The sequence below is a fragment of the Lycium ferocissimum genome, chromosome 11, assembly GCF_029784015.1.
Source record: "Lycium ferocissimum isolate CSIRO_LF1 chromosome 11, AGI_CSIRO_Lferr_CH_V1, whole genome shotgun sequence".
Lineage (NCBI taxonomy): Eukaryota > Viridiplantae > Streptophyta > Magnoliopsida > Solanales > Solanaceae > Lycium > Lycium ferocissimum.
The window spans coordinates 37,564,711-37,580,470 of record NC_081352.1 but is presented as its reverse complement, the minus strand read 5'-3'; the positions used below and the strand labels follow the sequence as shown (position 1 = coordinate 37,580,470).

At 35.0% G+C, this 15,760-nt stretch overlaps 2 protein-coding genes and 1 pseudogene across 4 annotated transcripts; 2 read left to right on the top strand and 1 right to left on the bottom strand.

Annotated features, from left to right (window-relative positions):
• Nucleotides 1-713: 713 nt before the first annotated feature.
• LOC132036438 (uncharacterized) lies at nt 714-4,526 on the bottom strand. 3 transcript variants are annotated; one of them, XM_059426778.1, is made up of 5 exons: nt 3,810-4,526; nt 2,950-3,117; nt 2,768-2,872; nt 2,327-2,437; nt 714-1,082 (listed from the first exon to the last, which is right to left on the bottom strand). In XM_059426778.1, exons 1-5 carry the CDS (start codon nt 4,410-4,412, stop codon nt 999-1,001), a joined length of 1,071 nt encoding a protein of 356 aa, XP_059282761.1. In that variant the 5' UTR covers nt 4,413-4,526; the 3' UTR covers nt 714-998. The 3 variants fall into 3 exon arrangements, with proteins under 3 accessions (XP_059282761.1, XP_059282762.1, XP_059282763.1); XM_059426779.1 differs by having other exon boundaries at nt 2,327-2,434; XM_059426780.1 differs by having other exon boundaries at nt 2,950-3,102; nt 3,810-4,523.
• Nucleotides 4,527-8,083: 3,557 nt separating this feature from the next.
• LOC132038646 (polynucleotide 3'-phosphatase ZDP) lies at nt 8,084-15,643 on the top strand. Its single transcript, XM_059429327.1, has 13 exons — nt 8,084-8,382; nt 8,431-8,609; nt 9,660-9,719; nt 10,185-10,241; nt 10,334-10,375; nt 11,948-12,019; nt 12,404-12,460; nt 13,361-13,437; nt 14,083-14,164; nt 14,314-14,430; nt 14,810-14,931; nt 15,030-15,099; nt 15,417-15,643. The coding sequence occupies exons 1-13, from the start codon at nt 8,250-8,252 to the stop codon at nt 15,468-15,470; spliced, it is 1,122 nt and encodes a 373-aa protein (XP_059285310.1). The 5' UTR covers nt 8,084-8,249; the 3' UTR covers nt 15,471-15,643.
• On the top strand, nt 11,633-11,718 carry LOC132038778 (U6atac minor spliceosomal RNA; annotated as a pseudogene).
• Nucleotides 15,644-15,760: the final 117 nt, after the last annotated feature.

Sequence of the window (15,760 nt, the reverse complement as noted above, 5' to 3'; positions counted from 1 at the left end):
TTCAAGTTTATCCCTATTAAGTGTTATGTGATCAAATCTCAATATCTATTTAATTAGGAGCGATTTAGTCAAATTACCTATTTTTGTCTAGGATTTAGTATTTTCTTAAAATGTGTTCAAATGACTAAGTATACACTCTTTTTGATCGAGAGGGAGTAATGTATAAGAGGGCCAGTTCGGGTAAGATTACAAATATGAGCCGTAAATGTTTTTCCAAATAGGCATGGAGTGTTAATCTCCCTAACTTATAATAATGTTCAGAGAGAAGGGAAATTAAATTTATGACATTGTAGTTCAAATTAAGACTTCTTGACTATTACACAACCCATTAGGGACAAACCACTACAAATTTAACTTGTGATTCCTTAACAATGAATCTTTCATTCCGGGATCTAAACATTCTTTTCTAATTAGAGTCGCCTCCATATAGATTCTGAAATTACAATCATTTTTAAGATGTCATACAATTTTCTTTAGAAGTCACATTATATGTCAATATATTGCTTAAGAAACAATACATTGTTTAAAAATAAACTTAAAAATTTGCTGTTATGGAAACCATAAAAGATCAATGCGCACTTGCTCGTCCCGACATCGGATAATAGTGGTAGACAACCTGTGAACAATTTCACTATCCCACCGGATACATGCTATCTTTAATCACTAGCACTGAAGCATTTAAATCAATTGTTGTCAATGCCAAATCGACGAGATAAAAGAAACAAGGATGTCATTCGATCAACTAATATGTCTCTTTAACAAAGTAGTTCACCTAGATCACAGACCAAGCGTACAGACCAAGCGTTGTTCCTCATTCATCTAAAAGAGGTTTTCCATCTGAATACAAAACTTTATACAACTAAGTCCCAACTACATACATCTAAACAAGCAAAAGTAGAAATTAAGACATGACATAGAACAAGAAATCTCAAATGCAATCAGCATCTTGAGACATTAAAAGCCAGTTCACCATCTAACTGTGCAACTCCTGAGACTTCTCATTTGTGATTTTTATGTGCATCATCATCCTTCTGACTTCCTTTTTCTTCTGTTGTAACAACAGGACACTGCTTGGAAGGTTCCTGGATCACATTAAACCATGATCGAGTTTAAAAGTAAGTATATAAGGGATATAATTTGTCCAAAAGAGAACTAGAGGTTGGGTGATGCAAAAACAAGAACTCCAGGCAGAAAATTATCTTCTTAGTTAGCAGAGATTGGAAAGTAGCACATCAATTCCCATGAATGCAGGTCCTAATGCGTGAACTAGGCAAAATCTACCAAGTAAAACTTATGATGACATTTTCGTTCTTTTCAAATTCGATACGGCTCATGAAAGGAATTCGATATGGCTCATGAAAGTGAGAACTACCTGGGTAAGATGCGGTGATGTGATTTATAAAACACGTTCAGATGCTTTTAGATGTCTCTTTGATAGGTGATAGGTAATTTTTAGATATACTTGATTGTTTAGCAAGTTTAGGAAGACTTCGTGGATGGAGGACGAATGGATGCAACCCATGTAAAAACGAGAAGAATATGAGAATAAGACTACAAAATGGCAGTTAGTGATTTCTGCCTAGGCTATCCGGGTTTTTTTTTTTCCCCCCTAAAAGGTCCATCAAAGTCTTAAAACTAATCTACTTCCTCACAAGCATACACACAGGTCACCTTCCTACACATTTATACCTTCTTTATTTGCAAACCTGGACATTCTTTAACCAAACAGACCAGATTAGAACCTAAGGTTTAAATAACACCTCTCTCCAGGGCTCATTTACATTGTCCTTTGAATTTAAATCAGGGCTGCATCAAACTTGACACTTCCGTGTAACCATCCACACAGTTGATTCCTCGTAATTCTAAAGCAGATTGGAACTTATTGTTCGTGATAAGTAATCCTCTATAGATATACTGGGTTCCTGGAAGAATAGAGCAGACCTCCACCCCAAGACAAAGCAACTAATATTTGTGTGATTTAGGACATGAATTTCTTGATCTTTAGGAAAAAACAAAAGAGGAGTTAAATTTTTGGTTTGACATATAAATTGGACGAGAAAAAGTACTATGACCATTATTATTTTTAATGAAATAGTGTATAAAACATTTTACTCGGACGAGATAAAGTACTAAAAACATTAAACTTTTATAGGTACGTATAATATGTTGAAAATAATTGAAAAAAGGGTTGTTGCTTTACCTTTCAAATAATAACAGTGACATATTTCATAGCCAGATAGAGAAGGTAAATAAATATTGGATAGCAACCTATTAGGGGATATCCATGACACATACTATGAAGAAGTAAAAAGACATAAAGCTTTACCACGCAATCAGATGCACCCTTTGCATTCCCTTTCTGCATTTCAAGAGTAAGATAGCTGAGATCTTCCAAGAGTCCATCAACACCAGCTTTGCATTTGCTCACAGAATTCTTCTAAAACAAAATACAAGCCAATCAAATGGTGTGAAATTCCAGGTCCATAACAATCATAGTATAGAAGTAATATAGAGACATCCACAGGAAAAAAATTGAAAAGAAGATATACAAGCCCAGAAACTTCACCGGACAACCCCTGAACACCACCCCACCCCACCCCACCCCCCCGAATTTAGTGTTTCCATAATTCCACTGCTGAGATCTTCACAACTTCCGTTAGCAATGGTGTCAACTGAATTATGCTAAAGATAAAATACATCCCCAGACACTCGACACTACCTAGCAGGAGATCTCCATGGGAACTAAAGGCAAGATCAAAAAACTCACCACACAGTTAAAGACCCCCTCTGTGTTCTCTTTGGTTGTTTCAGGAGTACCTTTGCTGGGATCTCCCAAGCTTCTATCGACAGTGACTCCACTTGAAGAATTGTGCTAAAGACAAAATACAGGTCAGCTAGCACTTAGCATAATCTCATTCAATATTGCTGAACTTTAGCCACCAAACGAACCTCTAATTCTGCGGAGCCACCATCTTTTCCTTGTTTGCTTTCATCAATCAAAGACAATTTCGACAGAGACGCTTCAGTATCGCTGATACTTACAGAGTTTGTGGATTTGCATTGACCTGCCAAACAATCTTCACCACCACCATCTGCATTCCCCTGCATTATGTCAAACTGATAAAGTATAGGCTTTGCATGGCAAGGTAATGACTTGACAGCCATATTCTTTTTCACTCTGCTTGACATAAGCATTATGATAGCACTAAGCTTGTACATATGGGACATAAACTTATCAACAACAAAGTGACTTCATCCAAAAAAAAAACGTAGTAACAATGAAAAGAATAGTAAAATCCACTATGCCTCCCCTCCTTGTTCCCACTGTTTAAACAATTTCAGCATCTTGATATGTAACAGTCCATCTATTTATTTGGGGATGGTTTATAATTAATGGTGTGTTTTGGTATGGAGGATTTCCATTTTTCCCATGTTTGCTTGGTCAAACTGTTTTGAATACATTTTCTCTAATGAAAGTAGGAAAAACAAGTTCCATAAGTAACATTCCAAGTCCATTGTCTCCTCCCAGCCCACCCAACGCCCCCGACCCCCTCCCCTTGACCATCCCACCCCGCCACCGCCGAACCCCACTCCTCACCCCCATAGTGTTTTGCTAGATTACATAAAAATGTTCTTGAGATAATATTTTATTTGTTTACTTAACAAACATTAGAAAATAAGTAAAAAAATCCACTTAAGGAAAACATTTTCCTTCATACCAAAGACACCCTAAATTTGCCTCAATCCCAAACTAATTCAGTTGCTATTTCTAAGTCCAATTAAAACCAATACCAACAGGAAACATTTACCTTATCACTATCAGAAATCACAATAGCAGGCAGCTTATTAACATCCCAACCAAGAATTTCACAAACAACCTTACAATAAGCCCGATGAGCCCGTCTTTTCGACGTCTTAGCAATACTTATAGCATGCTGAACAAGTGACGCACAATCCTTAAACCTTTTCCACCCTTTCTCCTTAACCCCACAACAAACGAGACAACAAAACACACCACCACTCTCCTTATTTTCCTCATAATACATCCTCAACCCATCATCTTCCTTAAACAACTTAACAAAAAAATCATAATCTTGAAAACCCTCATCAACATTTTGGAAATAAACAAGTCCATCTTCACCTATATACTCAGAAAACTCTTCATCATCGTCTTGGCTTAGTGTAGAGTTTAAGTATTTGGAAACTGTGAGTAATGCTGGGAGTTGAGCGTTGTTTGCAGCTTCATCTTGAGGGGTTGGTAAAGGGGTTTGGAGTTTTGATTTTGTACTGTCGTTTGGCCATTTTGTAGCCCAGCCTGATGATTCAATGATGGGTTTACAGGGCCATTCGTTGGTACCGGAATCTTGAAGTGGGTCGGAATTTTCGAGGTCATCTTGGGTTTTCCAGGCCATTTTTGCTTTCACTGTAGGAGAGGAGTGTTGGTCTTGGGGAGTCCTACGCACTATAGTGGGGAGGTAGACCACTTTTTGAATTGAAAAATGGGAATTGTTTAGACAATAGACGTGGGCCTGACGGGTCATTTGGATACCCTGATTATAAAAGTAAGGCTTAATACCTAATAGCTGCTAAATTTTTCAATAAATTTTATTTTATTCTAGACACTTGAATTATTGCTTATTTTAATTAAGCACGAACACATAATAAAGTATCTCTATTAGATATTTTTTATTCAAATTTGAAAAAAAATTGCGGGTTTTCAAGTGTCAAGTAGATAGATAAGTTAATCACTTAAAACACGTCACTCCATTTAATTATACGCATTAGCCTCGATAAGTCGTAAAACCCCAAACATGTTCCGTTAAAATTGATGCGTATAATTAAATAAAATAACATATTTTATGTGATTAACTTAAGGAGAAAAGAGTCAAATTTACCCGTTTACTTTGTTTTATTGGTTAAATATACCCATCGTTAGTGAAAGTTAATAAAAATACCCCCGCTGTCTTCAAACTTCACACTTATGCCCCTATTTGGTTGGAAATTCCCAAATCCTCTCAAATTACCTAATTTTAAAAAAAATTACCCACTTTTTTTGTTGACCCGCTTATTATCATCATCAAGCTCTAGCTTCATCTTCTTCCATGGAGAAAAAAAAAATGCAAGAACACACCCAAATAATAAAATCCCAAAACTCACCTCAAATTTCATCTTTAAATCCAACTCCAAAATCTTGGTGCAGCCAGTACTTGGAGTTAGAGTAATTAACAAAGTATAAATCTTTGAACCATAGAAACAACCTGTTCTTGAAAATTAATACAGACAGTGAACAAAAAATATTATGCAGCTATTGGAACATGTACATTTATAACATAAACACACACACACACACACACAAAAAAAAAAAAAAAAAAAACGAAATCCAGAGTAACACATTCACGAATTACAGCACGGAAATGTATTATGCAATTTGTTAACATGCACGTAACTCGTGAACAAAAACAGAGAAAACAAGAAAAATGATAGTAACGAAAAGGAAGAAAAAAGAAAAGTTACCTGAAGCAGGAAAAGTGCAACAACAACACAAAAATGGAGATAAGGAAGAAAGAAGAGGAAGAATGGGAATATGCAGAGATTGCAACGTGAGAATAGAGAAGAGAGAGAAAGAGAGACAAGTTTTTACGTAGAATTATAACATAAATAAAGTATTGGTTGTTCTTGAAAATTAACCAAGTATTGGTTGCACCAAGATTTGAAGTTGGATTTAAAGATTAAATTTGATGATTATGATAGGCGGGTCGGGAGGAGCGGGTCAATAAAAAAGGTAGATAATTTTTTTGAAATTGAGTAATTTGAGAGGATTTGGGGATTTCCATCCAAATATGAGTATAAGTGTGAAGTTTGAAGACGGCAGGAGTATTTTTGTTAACTTTCACTAACGAAAGGTATCTTTAACTAATAAAACAAAATAGAGGGTATATTTGACCCTTTTCCCTAATTTAAGTATCTAATAACTACGTAAAAACATGCAAATTTTGTGTGAATTTTAAAGTGGGTTGGAATTTTCGAGGTCAATTTGGGTTTTCCAGGCCATTTTTTTGTTTTTTGATTTTTGATTTGTTCTTGATTGGTGTAGTAGCGGAGGGCTGAAGGGGGAAGGGCGTGCTATAAAGTGTTGGTCTTGGGGGGTCCTACACTCCTACAAGTGTACAACTTTCGAATTAGAAGGAAAATAATTAAGTAGGCGTTTGGCCATTGATATCAAAAATAAATTCACTTTTTTTGAAATTTTTGAAGTTAGAGTTGGAGTTGTGTTTGGTCATGGTTTTTGAAATTGTAATTTTTGGTGAAATGTAGTTGTAAAAAAGTGAAAAAAGTGATTTTTTTTTTAAAAAAAAACAAGTTTTTTAAGTTTTTGGTATTTCAGAATACAACTTCAAGTTGTATTCGGAATATTTATGGCCAAACGCCCAAAAGTGAAAAAAGAGAAAAAAATTCGGGAAAAAAGTGAATAATTTTTATGACCAAAGGGCACCTAAGAAAACGGGTAAGAGTGGAAATGTCTTTAAACTATGTGAAGCTGAATAAAAATGTCCTCATTAGTTGTTAGGTTAAAAAATGCCCATATGTTTAACATTTTGGTCTAAAAGTGCCCCTGTTATTTCTTAATTGGAGAAAAAATATCATTTTTCTATTTGTATTGTTTCTTTTCATTTAAACACATTTTCTCCTAATAATAATCTTATTTTTAAAGAATCCTTTTCTTGTTTCTTTTTCTTTTAAAATTCCTTTAACTAACAAAAAAAGTGAGAAATAATATTGTTTTCTTCTTAATTTTGTTTTTCCGATAAAATAGAATAGTCTCATATACCTTTTTTACACAATGTTTTTTTAGTAAATCTAGAACACACCACTTTTATACTTGACTGGCTTTTTAAAAATATATCTATCTCATGGCCATTATTTGACCATTCATCTATTTAATCTGGTATGGTATTAAGCAAGTTGCTTCTTCAGCGAATATGAGATAAACTGAGAGGGTGTGAAAAGAGAATCATAGCAAGTTATATTCTCAATGAGAACGATAAGAAATGGCCAAACCCATCGACAGACACCTGTGGTCGTCCACTTCTTTCACTTGAGCACCTAAAGTCACCCTTGTTCCATTTAGGCACTTTAGGTGGGTCATTCCTATTTCACTTAGACACTTTTTGCACCGTTATCGGAGCAAAACCAACACCAAAGTGCGCCTAATTGCACATCCAACTGTACCCCAAAAGCCCCAATTTTTAATGGTTACAACCCACGAATTTACAAATTAGTGAATTTACAATTAAATGAGTTGGCACAATTTAATTGAGTTGGCACAATTTAAATGTATGCACAATTTAATTGGCCACTTAATCCACATGGGAGACGATGGTGTTGGTTTTGCTCCGATAATGATGGTAAAAAGTGTCTAAGTGGAATAGGAATGGCCCTTTGGTTGTCTAAATGGAACAAGCGACCACCTCTTTCAGTGAAAAGTGTTGACGCACCTGCGTGTTTGTTGATGGGTTTGGTCATAAGAAATCAAATGAGCATTTAAGCTTGGACTCAATTTGTCTGGGCTATATCCAATCCGATCACCATTAAAATTATTCTCGAAAATCGTATAAGTATCTAATCCAATTACTGGTAGGTTAAAGTGTACAAATCTTCGATATTGGGACCACCATTTAAGTCATATTCGCAACGTATAAAAAATTGTAAGTCTATTCATTTCGGAATAATTTTCGACATGATATGTCTAGAGTTTCATATGTATGGTGCTTGAACGAATATGACTAAAGTCCAATATTTTTGTTAGAACTTCAAACACATATAACTAAAGTTCAGCTTGTTTTACTTGAACTTTAACTCTATGTGATTGAATTTAGTCTTTTGAATTTGTCAATTTTTGCGTGATGTTCATACGCGTATGATTGAAACTTTAGCTATTTTTTTATCTAAAGATTCTTAAATTTCAGCCGTATGAAACTTTAGATACAGCAAGACTTAAATTACTTGAAGCCTTTTTTTCCTTCAAAAAAGTAGGTATAAACCAAATAGGATGTCTAAATAAGATGAAAAAGCTCGTAAAAAAGGAATACACACACGATATAAAAAACAAACAACAAAACAAAAACGATTTGCTTACCCAAAATGTCCGCTTAGGTTGAACGAACCTATGATAATTGGAACCAACCACTATCTTCAATGGCGGGAAAAAGAATCCCTAGAATCTCGTTATATACTAATTATTAACATAAATGCTAAGCTTAAACATCACTAGTTTCCTAAAAGTTCCTCTAAAACCCAACAATTCAAACCCTAAATTCCTCTTATTCATTTCTGCAATGTCTTCTTCTTCCACAAAAGTGACAGTGGAGTATGCGAAATCAGGTCGCTCTTCTTCTTCCACAAAAGTGACAGTGGAGTATGCGAAATCAGGTCGCTCATCATGCAAGAAATGCGATGAAAAGATTGCCGCAAAATCTGTTAGATTGGGTTTAGTGACAAAACACCCTCAAGGCTTTGACCAGACAAAATGGCATCACATTCATTGTTTTCCTTTCAATTCTAATTTCGTTTCCTCTGTTGAAGATATCACTGGTTTCTCATCACTCCAGGTATATACTTCTAAGAATTTGGACTAGATTGAAAAACTAAAAAAACAAAACTTTTATTGTATTAATTCTCGGAAACAGCTGCGAACACTCTACCCTCCCTAAACCCCAGTTTGTGGGATTACATTGGGTATGTTGTTGTTGTTAATTCATGCATTGTATTGTTGTTTTAAGCACCTTTTTGTGTATATATTTCTATAACTCGGACTAAATTAAAAAAAATTCTAAAGACAAGTAGACAACTGTCAATTCATGCATTGTATTGTTGTTTTAAGCACTTTTTGCATGTGGGGTTTCAACTGGATTCTCTAATTGGAGTATATTCTCGCTGTTCATAAAATGGAACAAGTTACACATTTAGCCGTTCAGTCAAAAATAATTACATTTGCTAGCCAAATATACAAGATATATACAGTATTATGTATAAAGAATGTATATTATGTAGTCCCTCCGTTCACTTTTACTTGTCCACTATTCCAAAAATAGATTTTCACTTTTACTTGTCCACTTTCGCATATCAAGAGAAAAATAATTTGCTTTCCCTGTTTTACCCTTAGCATTTATTACTCATTCCAAGTCATTTTCCCAACTTCAATACAATTACACACCAATTAATATGGGTATTATAGTAAAATACATACTTCATTTATTAATTCTTAAATAGCGTGCAAAGTCAAAATTGGACGAGTAAAAGTGAACGGAGTGAGTATATTATACATTACAACAACAACAACAACATACCCAGTGTAATCCCACCAGTGGGGTCTGGGGAGGGTACGATGTAAGCATACCTTACCCCTACCTATGTGGGGTAGATAGGCTGTTTCTGATATATTATACATTAATATACAAAAAATATACATTTGCTAGCTATTGTTTTGGTAGGCGGCTATTTATGTCAATTTCTCTTACAAAATGATGGCACAACTTTGTTGTATTACATAACCTTTTCGTGCTATCTTGAGTCATCGATAAACTATACTATATACACGGTATTTTATTTTATCAATATAAGGTTGTTGTAGCTAAGCTTGTCTTTCTGACTTTATGCAGAGCAAAGACAAAGAAGCTTTGGAGAAATTGATTGACAAAGAGATTCTAACTTTGCAGAAGGTGCAGTATTATTTAGTGTTTATATTCCTTAGGCATTTGTAATATATAAAATGTCTGTTACGGTAGCATAACATGTAAAATGGAATAGCTCAGATAGCAGCTTACTTTGGAATACCTCAAAAAATAAAATAGCAGCTTACATTTTTCCAAATTTCGATAGGCTGAAATTGACTCCACTTAGAATTCCCACTATTTAAATCGCACGAACATGAGTTTGGCTAAATCGCACATCAAGTTCGTTTCTGGTTTTCTTTAACTGACAGATGTTTCAACTTATGTTGTAATGGAGTTGAGTTGCCAACTGTTTTCACCTATTGCTTTGACTTCCTGAAGCTTGAAGCTTTGCCGGGCTTATTTTATTCCCAAGTTTATAATATTATATAGATTTTAAAGCACAGGTCCCCTGTTGAGTAAGTCAGTTTGTTGGAACTTCACTTTTGCTGACAATGAAACGATTAATCACAGGTTTCTGACGCAGACACAAACAAGATTGACAGAAAACAAAAGGAAATTTGTGAACAGGTAAAGTTAACTGCTAGTGAATCTGGTTTTGTGCTACAAGCTTATTTGTTCTCACTCATTTCCTGCATCTGGCTTGTAAAACAAATGAGAAGGAAGACTCAGAGCAGGAACTAAGCAAGCAAAAGCGACTAAAGGTAAATATTGCAGTTCTTACTCAAAGTTTCCAGTAGATGTAATTTTTATGAGCAAATGGATACCAGAAGCCACAACTTGAATTTATTTTGTATCCAGTTGCATGCACGTTGATTAAGTCTTATCAGAGTATAGGTAATTATATTGAGTACAGTTAGTTGTATCAAGTTCACTATGCAATGGTTTTTATAAAAAATGAGTAAATAGATTATCAGGTTAAGTACTCTCCGATGGAAAGCCTTTCCTTATCAAAAAAAAAAAAAAAAAAAAAAAAAAAAAAAGAAACTCTCCAATGGAAAGCCTATTTGGTACTATAATTTGCTAAAATTGTCCTCCAATCGATGTAGCATACTTGAGTACTTAGTTATTTGAGTAGTAGAATCATGGAGAATCTTGATGGCGGATGAATGCATTATACTTTCATTTCATAGTCGCTTTCTTATACGTCGTTCCTCTATTATTTTTTTTCTTTCTAGGTTTCTTCGGGCCTGTATCTTTAGATGACCAGAAAAGTTATTTGAGTAGTAGAATCATGGAGAATCTTGATTGCGGATGAATGCATTATATTTTCATTTCATAGTCGTTTTCTTATATGTCATTCCTCTATTATTTTTTTTCTTTCTAGGTTTCTTCGGGCCTTGTATCTTTAGATGACCAGAAAATAATTATTTCTTTTATCCGTTACCCTATGCGCAACCAAAGGGTAGCGGCTGCGGGTTCCCATGTCATAAAAAAAAAATTATTTCTTTTATCCATTTTAACAAATCAAACTCCGTTGGAACATTAAGCATACGACGTTGATTCTAAAAAGCATACACTTAGATGTTTATATTTGTTTGATAAAGTGCACCTAGATCTTATTATGGGGCTGCCTTCTTTCCCTAGATATCCTAGAGCCAACTACAGAAGCAATTGGTCATGTATGACAATTTTCTAACATATACCCCTTCTTAGAAGCCTGTGGATTGTAGCAGAAATCAGTGATCAAGAATTGATGATGTCAAGAGTATTCACCAATTTGCTTACTCCTTATTTCTGGATTTTTAGTGAATCAAAAGCATCATTCTCTGTGGCATGCCAACAGGATTATGGGAAATATGGGAGAATAATCAGGAGACACTTATATCTTTGGTCTCTCTGAGCTATGTTGGCACTTGTCAGGGCAAACCTTAGCAGCATGCAAGTAGAAATCATCTAGCCAGTCCAGAATGCAAATATTGTTTTTGGTGCTCTGCAAATGCTTACAGCTAAAATTGACTTTGTTCATTCAAAGGAGAGATGGTTGGCATCTTACCTTGTAAGGTCGGGGAAGCCTTCAGGCTTTACCTGATAGGAACAATTGTCTCTGCTTTTCATTTTCGGTACCCCACACTGAGGTTGGCAATCAGATAAACTTAAACCTCCAGTAAACCTTGAATAAATCTGGAAATGAAAGATGACTTCATCGATTAGTCCGCACAATTACGTTAAGCTGTATGTTCCATTTTCTTGTAGCATCTGTTTATGTTTGTCTCCTTTTCATTTTAGTTGAACTAACTCTCTAAGCATGTCTTGCATGACAAAAACTCTTTTAGCTGTCTGCCCCTGAAGAGGAACCTGTGTTGGAGATAGCCTTCTCTACTTCTGATGTGAGGGCCACTTATAAGGTACAATATCTGGCATATTTCAAAATCAGTACTCTCCTGTCCCTACATCCTGGAGCAGTAAAAAGTAAATTGAAATGTTAGAACCTAAATAAACTTTAGTTTGTAACCCTTATTATCGTTTTTTTTAAATTTTTTTTGTTTGTTTTTCGATTTGTCATAGAATAGCACCGGCAATGTTTTAACAAATAGCTGCTTGCTGATTTAGGTGTTAGCTAATTGACTGAACCCCTTACCGCCTCATTTTGAAGAATATGAAAATGAATGGTCTTATTAGCCTCTGAGATACCTAATATTTCTTGCTACAGTTTTATATTTGTCAAAATAAAAGGTCATGGATTAGATATATGGAACTTTGTTTTAATGGAGAGCTATTTCTTTTCTCAGGATGCTACATTGTTACCAAAGTGGAGGGCATTTCAGACAATTATATATCTTGAACAGGTTATTATTGAGGTTATGCTTGATTAATTATTTGATTAAAATGTTGACACTCAAGTTGTATGAGGTTTTCCATTGAGTACATGAAGATAGCATTTTGCTGTCAGTGGTAGTGGACCAGGGTGTTGTTTAGGGATTCAAGATATTTACTCTGTAGGATGCTTTTGTATTTCGTTGATCAAGTAGATAGCTCTCTAAAAAAAGTAGGCCCAAGTATGTAGATGTATCTTCTTTCTGGTGCTCAACATCTCGACAACTTCTCTCTTATCATTCTCATTCTACACTTAAAAGTTTTATTTAATGTGACATCTTTTTGACATATTGCTTAACTTTCAAATGTTACCTCAATTCCTATTCAAGCTTTTAAAGCCATATGCTTAGTTAATCATTTTTGCTGGACAATGTTGTCCCCAGTATCTAATACTGAACAGTTTTTAGATTTTATTAGTACTCTTAACTTTAGAAGGAATCAATGTATAGGGGCCTGCAATTCTCTTTTGTATTTTTGCCTATCTGTAATTATGCATCTACTTGATGCTTTTCTTTTGAGCCGAGGGTCTTTATCCCTACCTCCAAGGTGAACATATCTCACGTTGTGGGATCCAACGGGTATGTTGTTGTTGTTGATGCTTTTCTAAAAAACTTCAAAAAAAAAAAAAAAAAAACTTTTCAAATGTTCGAACCATTATTTTAGCCACTACTTTGGTCAATGCTGATATAATGATCCATTCGTACTTCTCTTAATTATTGTGCTACTCTAACTAGTATAACCTATAATGGGATGAGGGAGTATCAGATACAGAGCCGTGACGGATGGTATGCAAGCTTTTATTCTGGCACTGGTTTGACATGTGATGAAAAGATCTCGCTTTTCACCTTTATTTTTGTTTGTTTGGTTTTTAGGACGAGGGGCTTCATGCTTCAAGTAAAATTGCCGCCTTTGATTTTGATGGTTGTCTTGCGAACACATCCGTGAAAAGGTATGGCTTCTTCCTGTGTTTTATATTAACTAAAACTTTCTTGAGATGAGAGGGAGTGTATATGATAGTTATTGCAACTTTAAATAATATGTGATTGGAGCTTAAAGTAACTCTAGAATGGATAAAACAAACTCATGATGTGATAGAGAAGAATCGTCATGTTTTTTAAAAGTCAAAACAATTATTACTTTCTGTGAAAACCTGATTTCCTTGGATCTTTGGTTTTCTAAATGATCTATGCGTGAAAGCCTTTTCCTACTAGCCATAGCATTATGCCATCTTCCACCCCAAATCTCATAGCTATAGATTTTAGTGAGGAATTCCTCCATGTCTTCCATTTCCGCTTTTAGACAGTTAGGTGGATTTATTTAGGAAAAAAAAAAAATCTGACTTGGAGATGTACTTATTTCTTCTATTGTTCTATTGACACCAAATAAACAACTATTTCTTTATATACTTTAGTGTCTTGTGACTGTCAAAAAGAAAATCATTTCGTGTCTGGTGAATACTAAGCATAACATACTCTCTCTCTTTTATTTTTTCTGGATGGACTATGTATACCAATGTCATAAATAGTCCGGAACTAGATAAGTATTTTTAAAGTCAATTTTTTTTTTTAAAATAAGAGAGTTCCATTTTTCTCAGAGTTGGTGCAAATGCTTGGTCTCTGATGCATCCTTCAATCCCGGAGAAGCTGCAGAGCTTGTACAATGACGGCTATAAGCTGGTGGACATCCTTTTCTTGTGAAATCTCTTAATAACATGTTCAATTTCATATGCTGCAGCATTGTTAGTCACTAGGTGGATTTGAAGTATTTTGTCAAGTTCGTTCGTTCTCTGCGAATCAGGCATTATTATTTTTAATAATACATGCAGGTAATTTTTACTAATGAATCCAACATTGAGCGCTGGAAGAAAAGTAGGCAGGCAGCTGTGGACTCGAAAATTGGACGACTTGAACAATTTATCAAGGTTGCTGGTGTTCCAATTCAGGTGTTTGGATCTGTTTGTGTGCATCTACATTTTGGATCTAGCTAGTGTTTTTCCTTAGATTTTGTGAAGGTTATTTTTTTTTTTTCCAAAAGTAGCTGATAAGTTGCTTATTAATGCCTGATCCTTCTGCAGCCCCCTACTAATCTTTAGTATTTCACTCAATTTCTGTGTTTATCTCTTCCTTGACTCAGATTAATCTCTTTTTAGCACTTGTTTGTTGCTGGGTCGTGGTTTGTGGGTTGTGGTGGGGGTGGGGGGTTGCTTCAAAATTGATGAAAATAACAGAGAGAAAATAATCAACTAGAATTCCTTCTCAATAATTAATCAACGAATTCTCCGTAAATATATTGTAATAGTTCTCATAGCTCTGTTTATGCAGGTTTTCATTGCTTGTGGCTTGAGTAAGATCACGCCAGAGGATCCCTTTCGCAAACCTAAGACCGGGATGTGGAATATTATGAAAAAGCAGTTCAATTCTGGAGTTCCCATAGACATGGACGAGTTATTCCTCTTCCTTGGTCAATAGCCCAATATTATAGTTAAGTTTTACTTTCAAATGCTTGACAAATCTGACAGAACTTTGCTTATTGTCATTCTAGGTCTTTCTATGTTGGTGATGCTGCTGGCAGACAAGGTGATCATAGTGATGCTGATATCAAATTTGCACAGGTAACTAACTAACCTACTACTATGCTTAGCAGTAGATGATGATTATCGTTGCATGCTTGTTTGCAACTTTGCTTTGTATTTCTGCTGATATGCATGATGCTTGTGTGTTCTGTTATAGATCTAGAATTTAAACTTTGATGGGTTCAAAATGTTCTTACCACTGAACCCATTGCACATTTGAGATTATGAGTTCAGAATTTAATATTTGATGACAACTTACAGTGATATTTCACATGTATATTTGTTACTCCATCACGAAACCCATCACTTGTATGCATGCAAATATAATACCGGGTTCCTTTGTTTTTTGGTTGCAGGCCATTGGACTAAGATTTTATGTTCCAGAGGAATTCTTTGGGAAGGAAACTTGACAATGTGCATTTTGTTTTTGTAACATCTACTATGGTAGAAACTATCTAAGCTGAAGTAGAAGAGAACATGTGTACAAATCTTTCCCTGCAAAGGGGTTGACATCTGTGTAAATAATTCTTCGTTAGATACCTTTTGAGTTTTGCGGGGGTTAAGATTCTTCTTATTTAAATTATCTTCCATTGTCTGCAAGCCAATACCTCAGTCGTTTTTGCTTTAATGGGCTGTCTTCGCAAGTGGACACGGAATGGGAGGTAGGACTAGAATTTCATAAACTGAAGGGATCCATTCT

Coding starts and splice junctions, on each gene's coding strand:
- LOC132038646 (XM_059429327.1), top strand. CDS start 8,250: ATGCTAAGCTTAAACATCACTAGTTTCCTAAAAGTTCCTCTAAAACCC. Junction 12,461..13,360: donor CAATTATATATCTTGAACAG/GTTATTATTGAG, acceptor TTTGGTTTTTAG/GACGAGGGGCTTCATGCTTC. Junction 14,932..15,029: donor GTTCCCATAGACATGGACGA/GTTATTCCTCTT, acceptor TTGTCATTCTAG/GTCTTTCTATGTTGGTGATG.
- LOC132036438 (XM_059426778.1), bottom strand. CDS start 4,412: ATGGCCTGGAAAACCCAAGATGACCTCGAAAATTCCGACCCACTTCAA. Junction 2,438..2,767: donor AGGGGGTCTTTAACTGTGTG/GTGAGTTTTTTG, acceptor ATTTTGTTTTAG/AAGAATTCTGTGAGCAAATG. Junction 1,083..2,326: donor AGGGTGCATCTGATTGCGTG/GTAAAGCTTTAT, acceptor AATGTGATCCAG/GAACCTTCCAAGCAGTGTCC.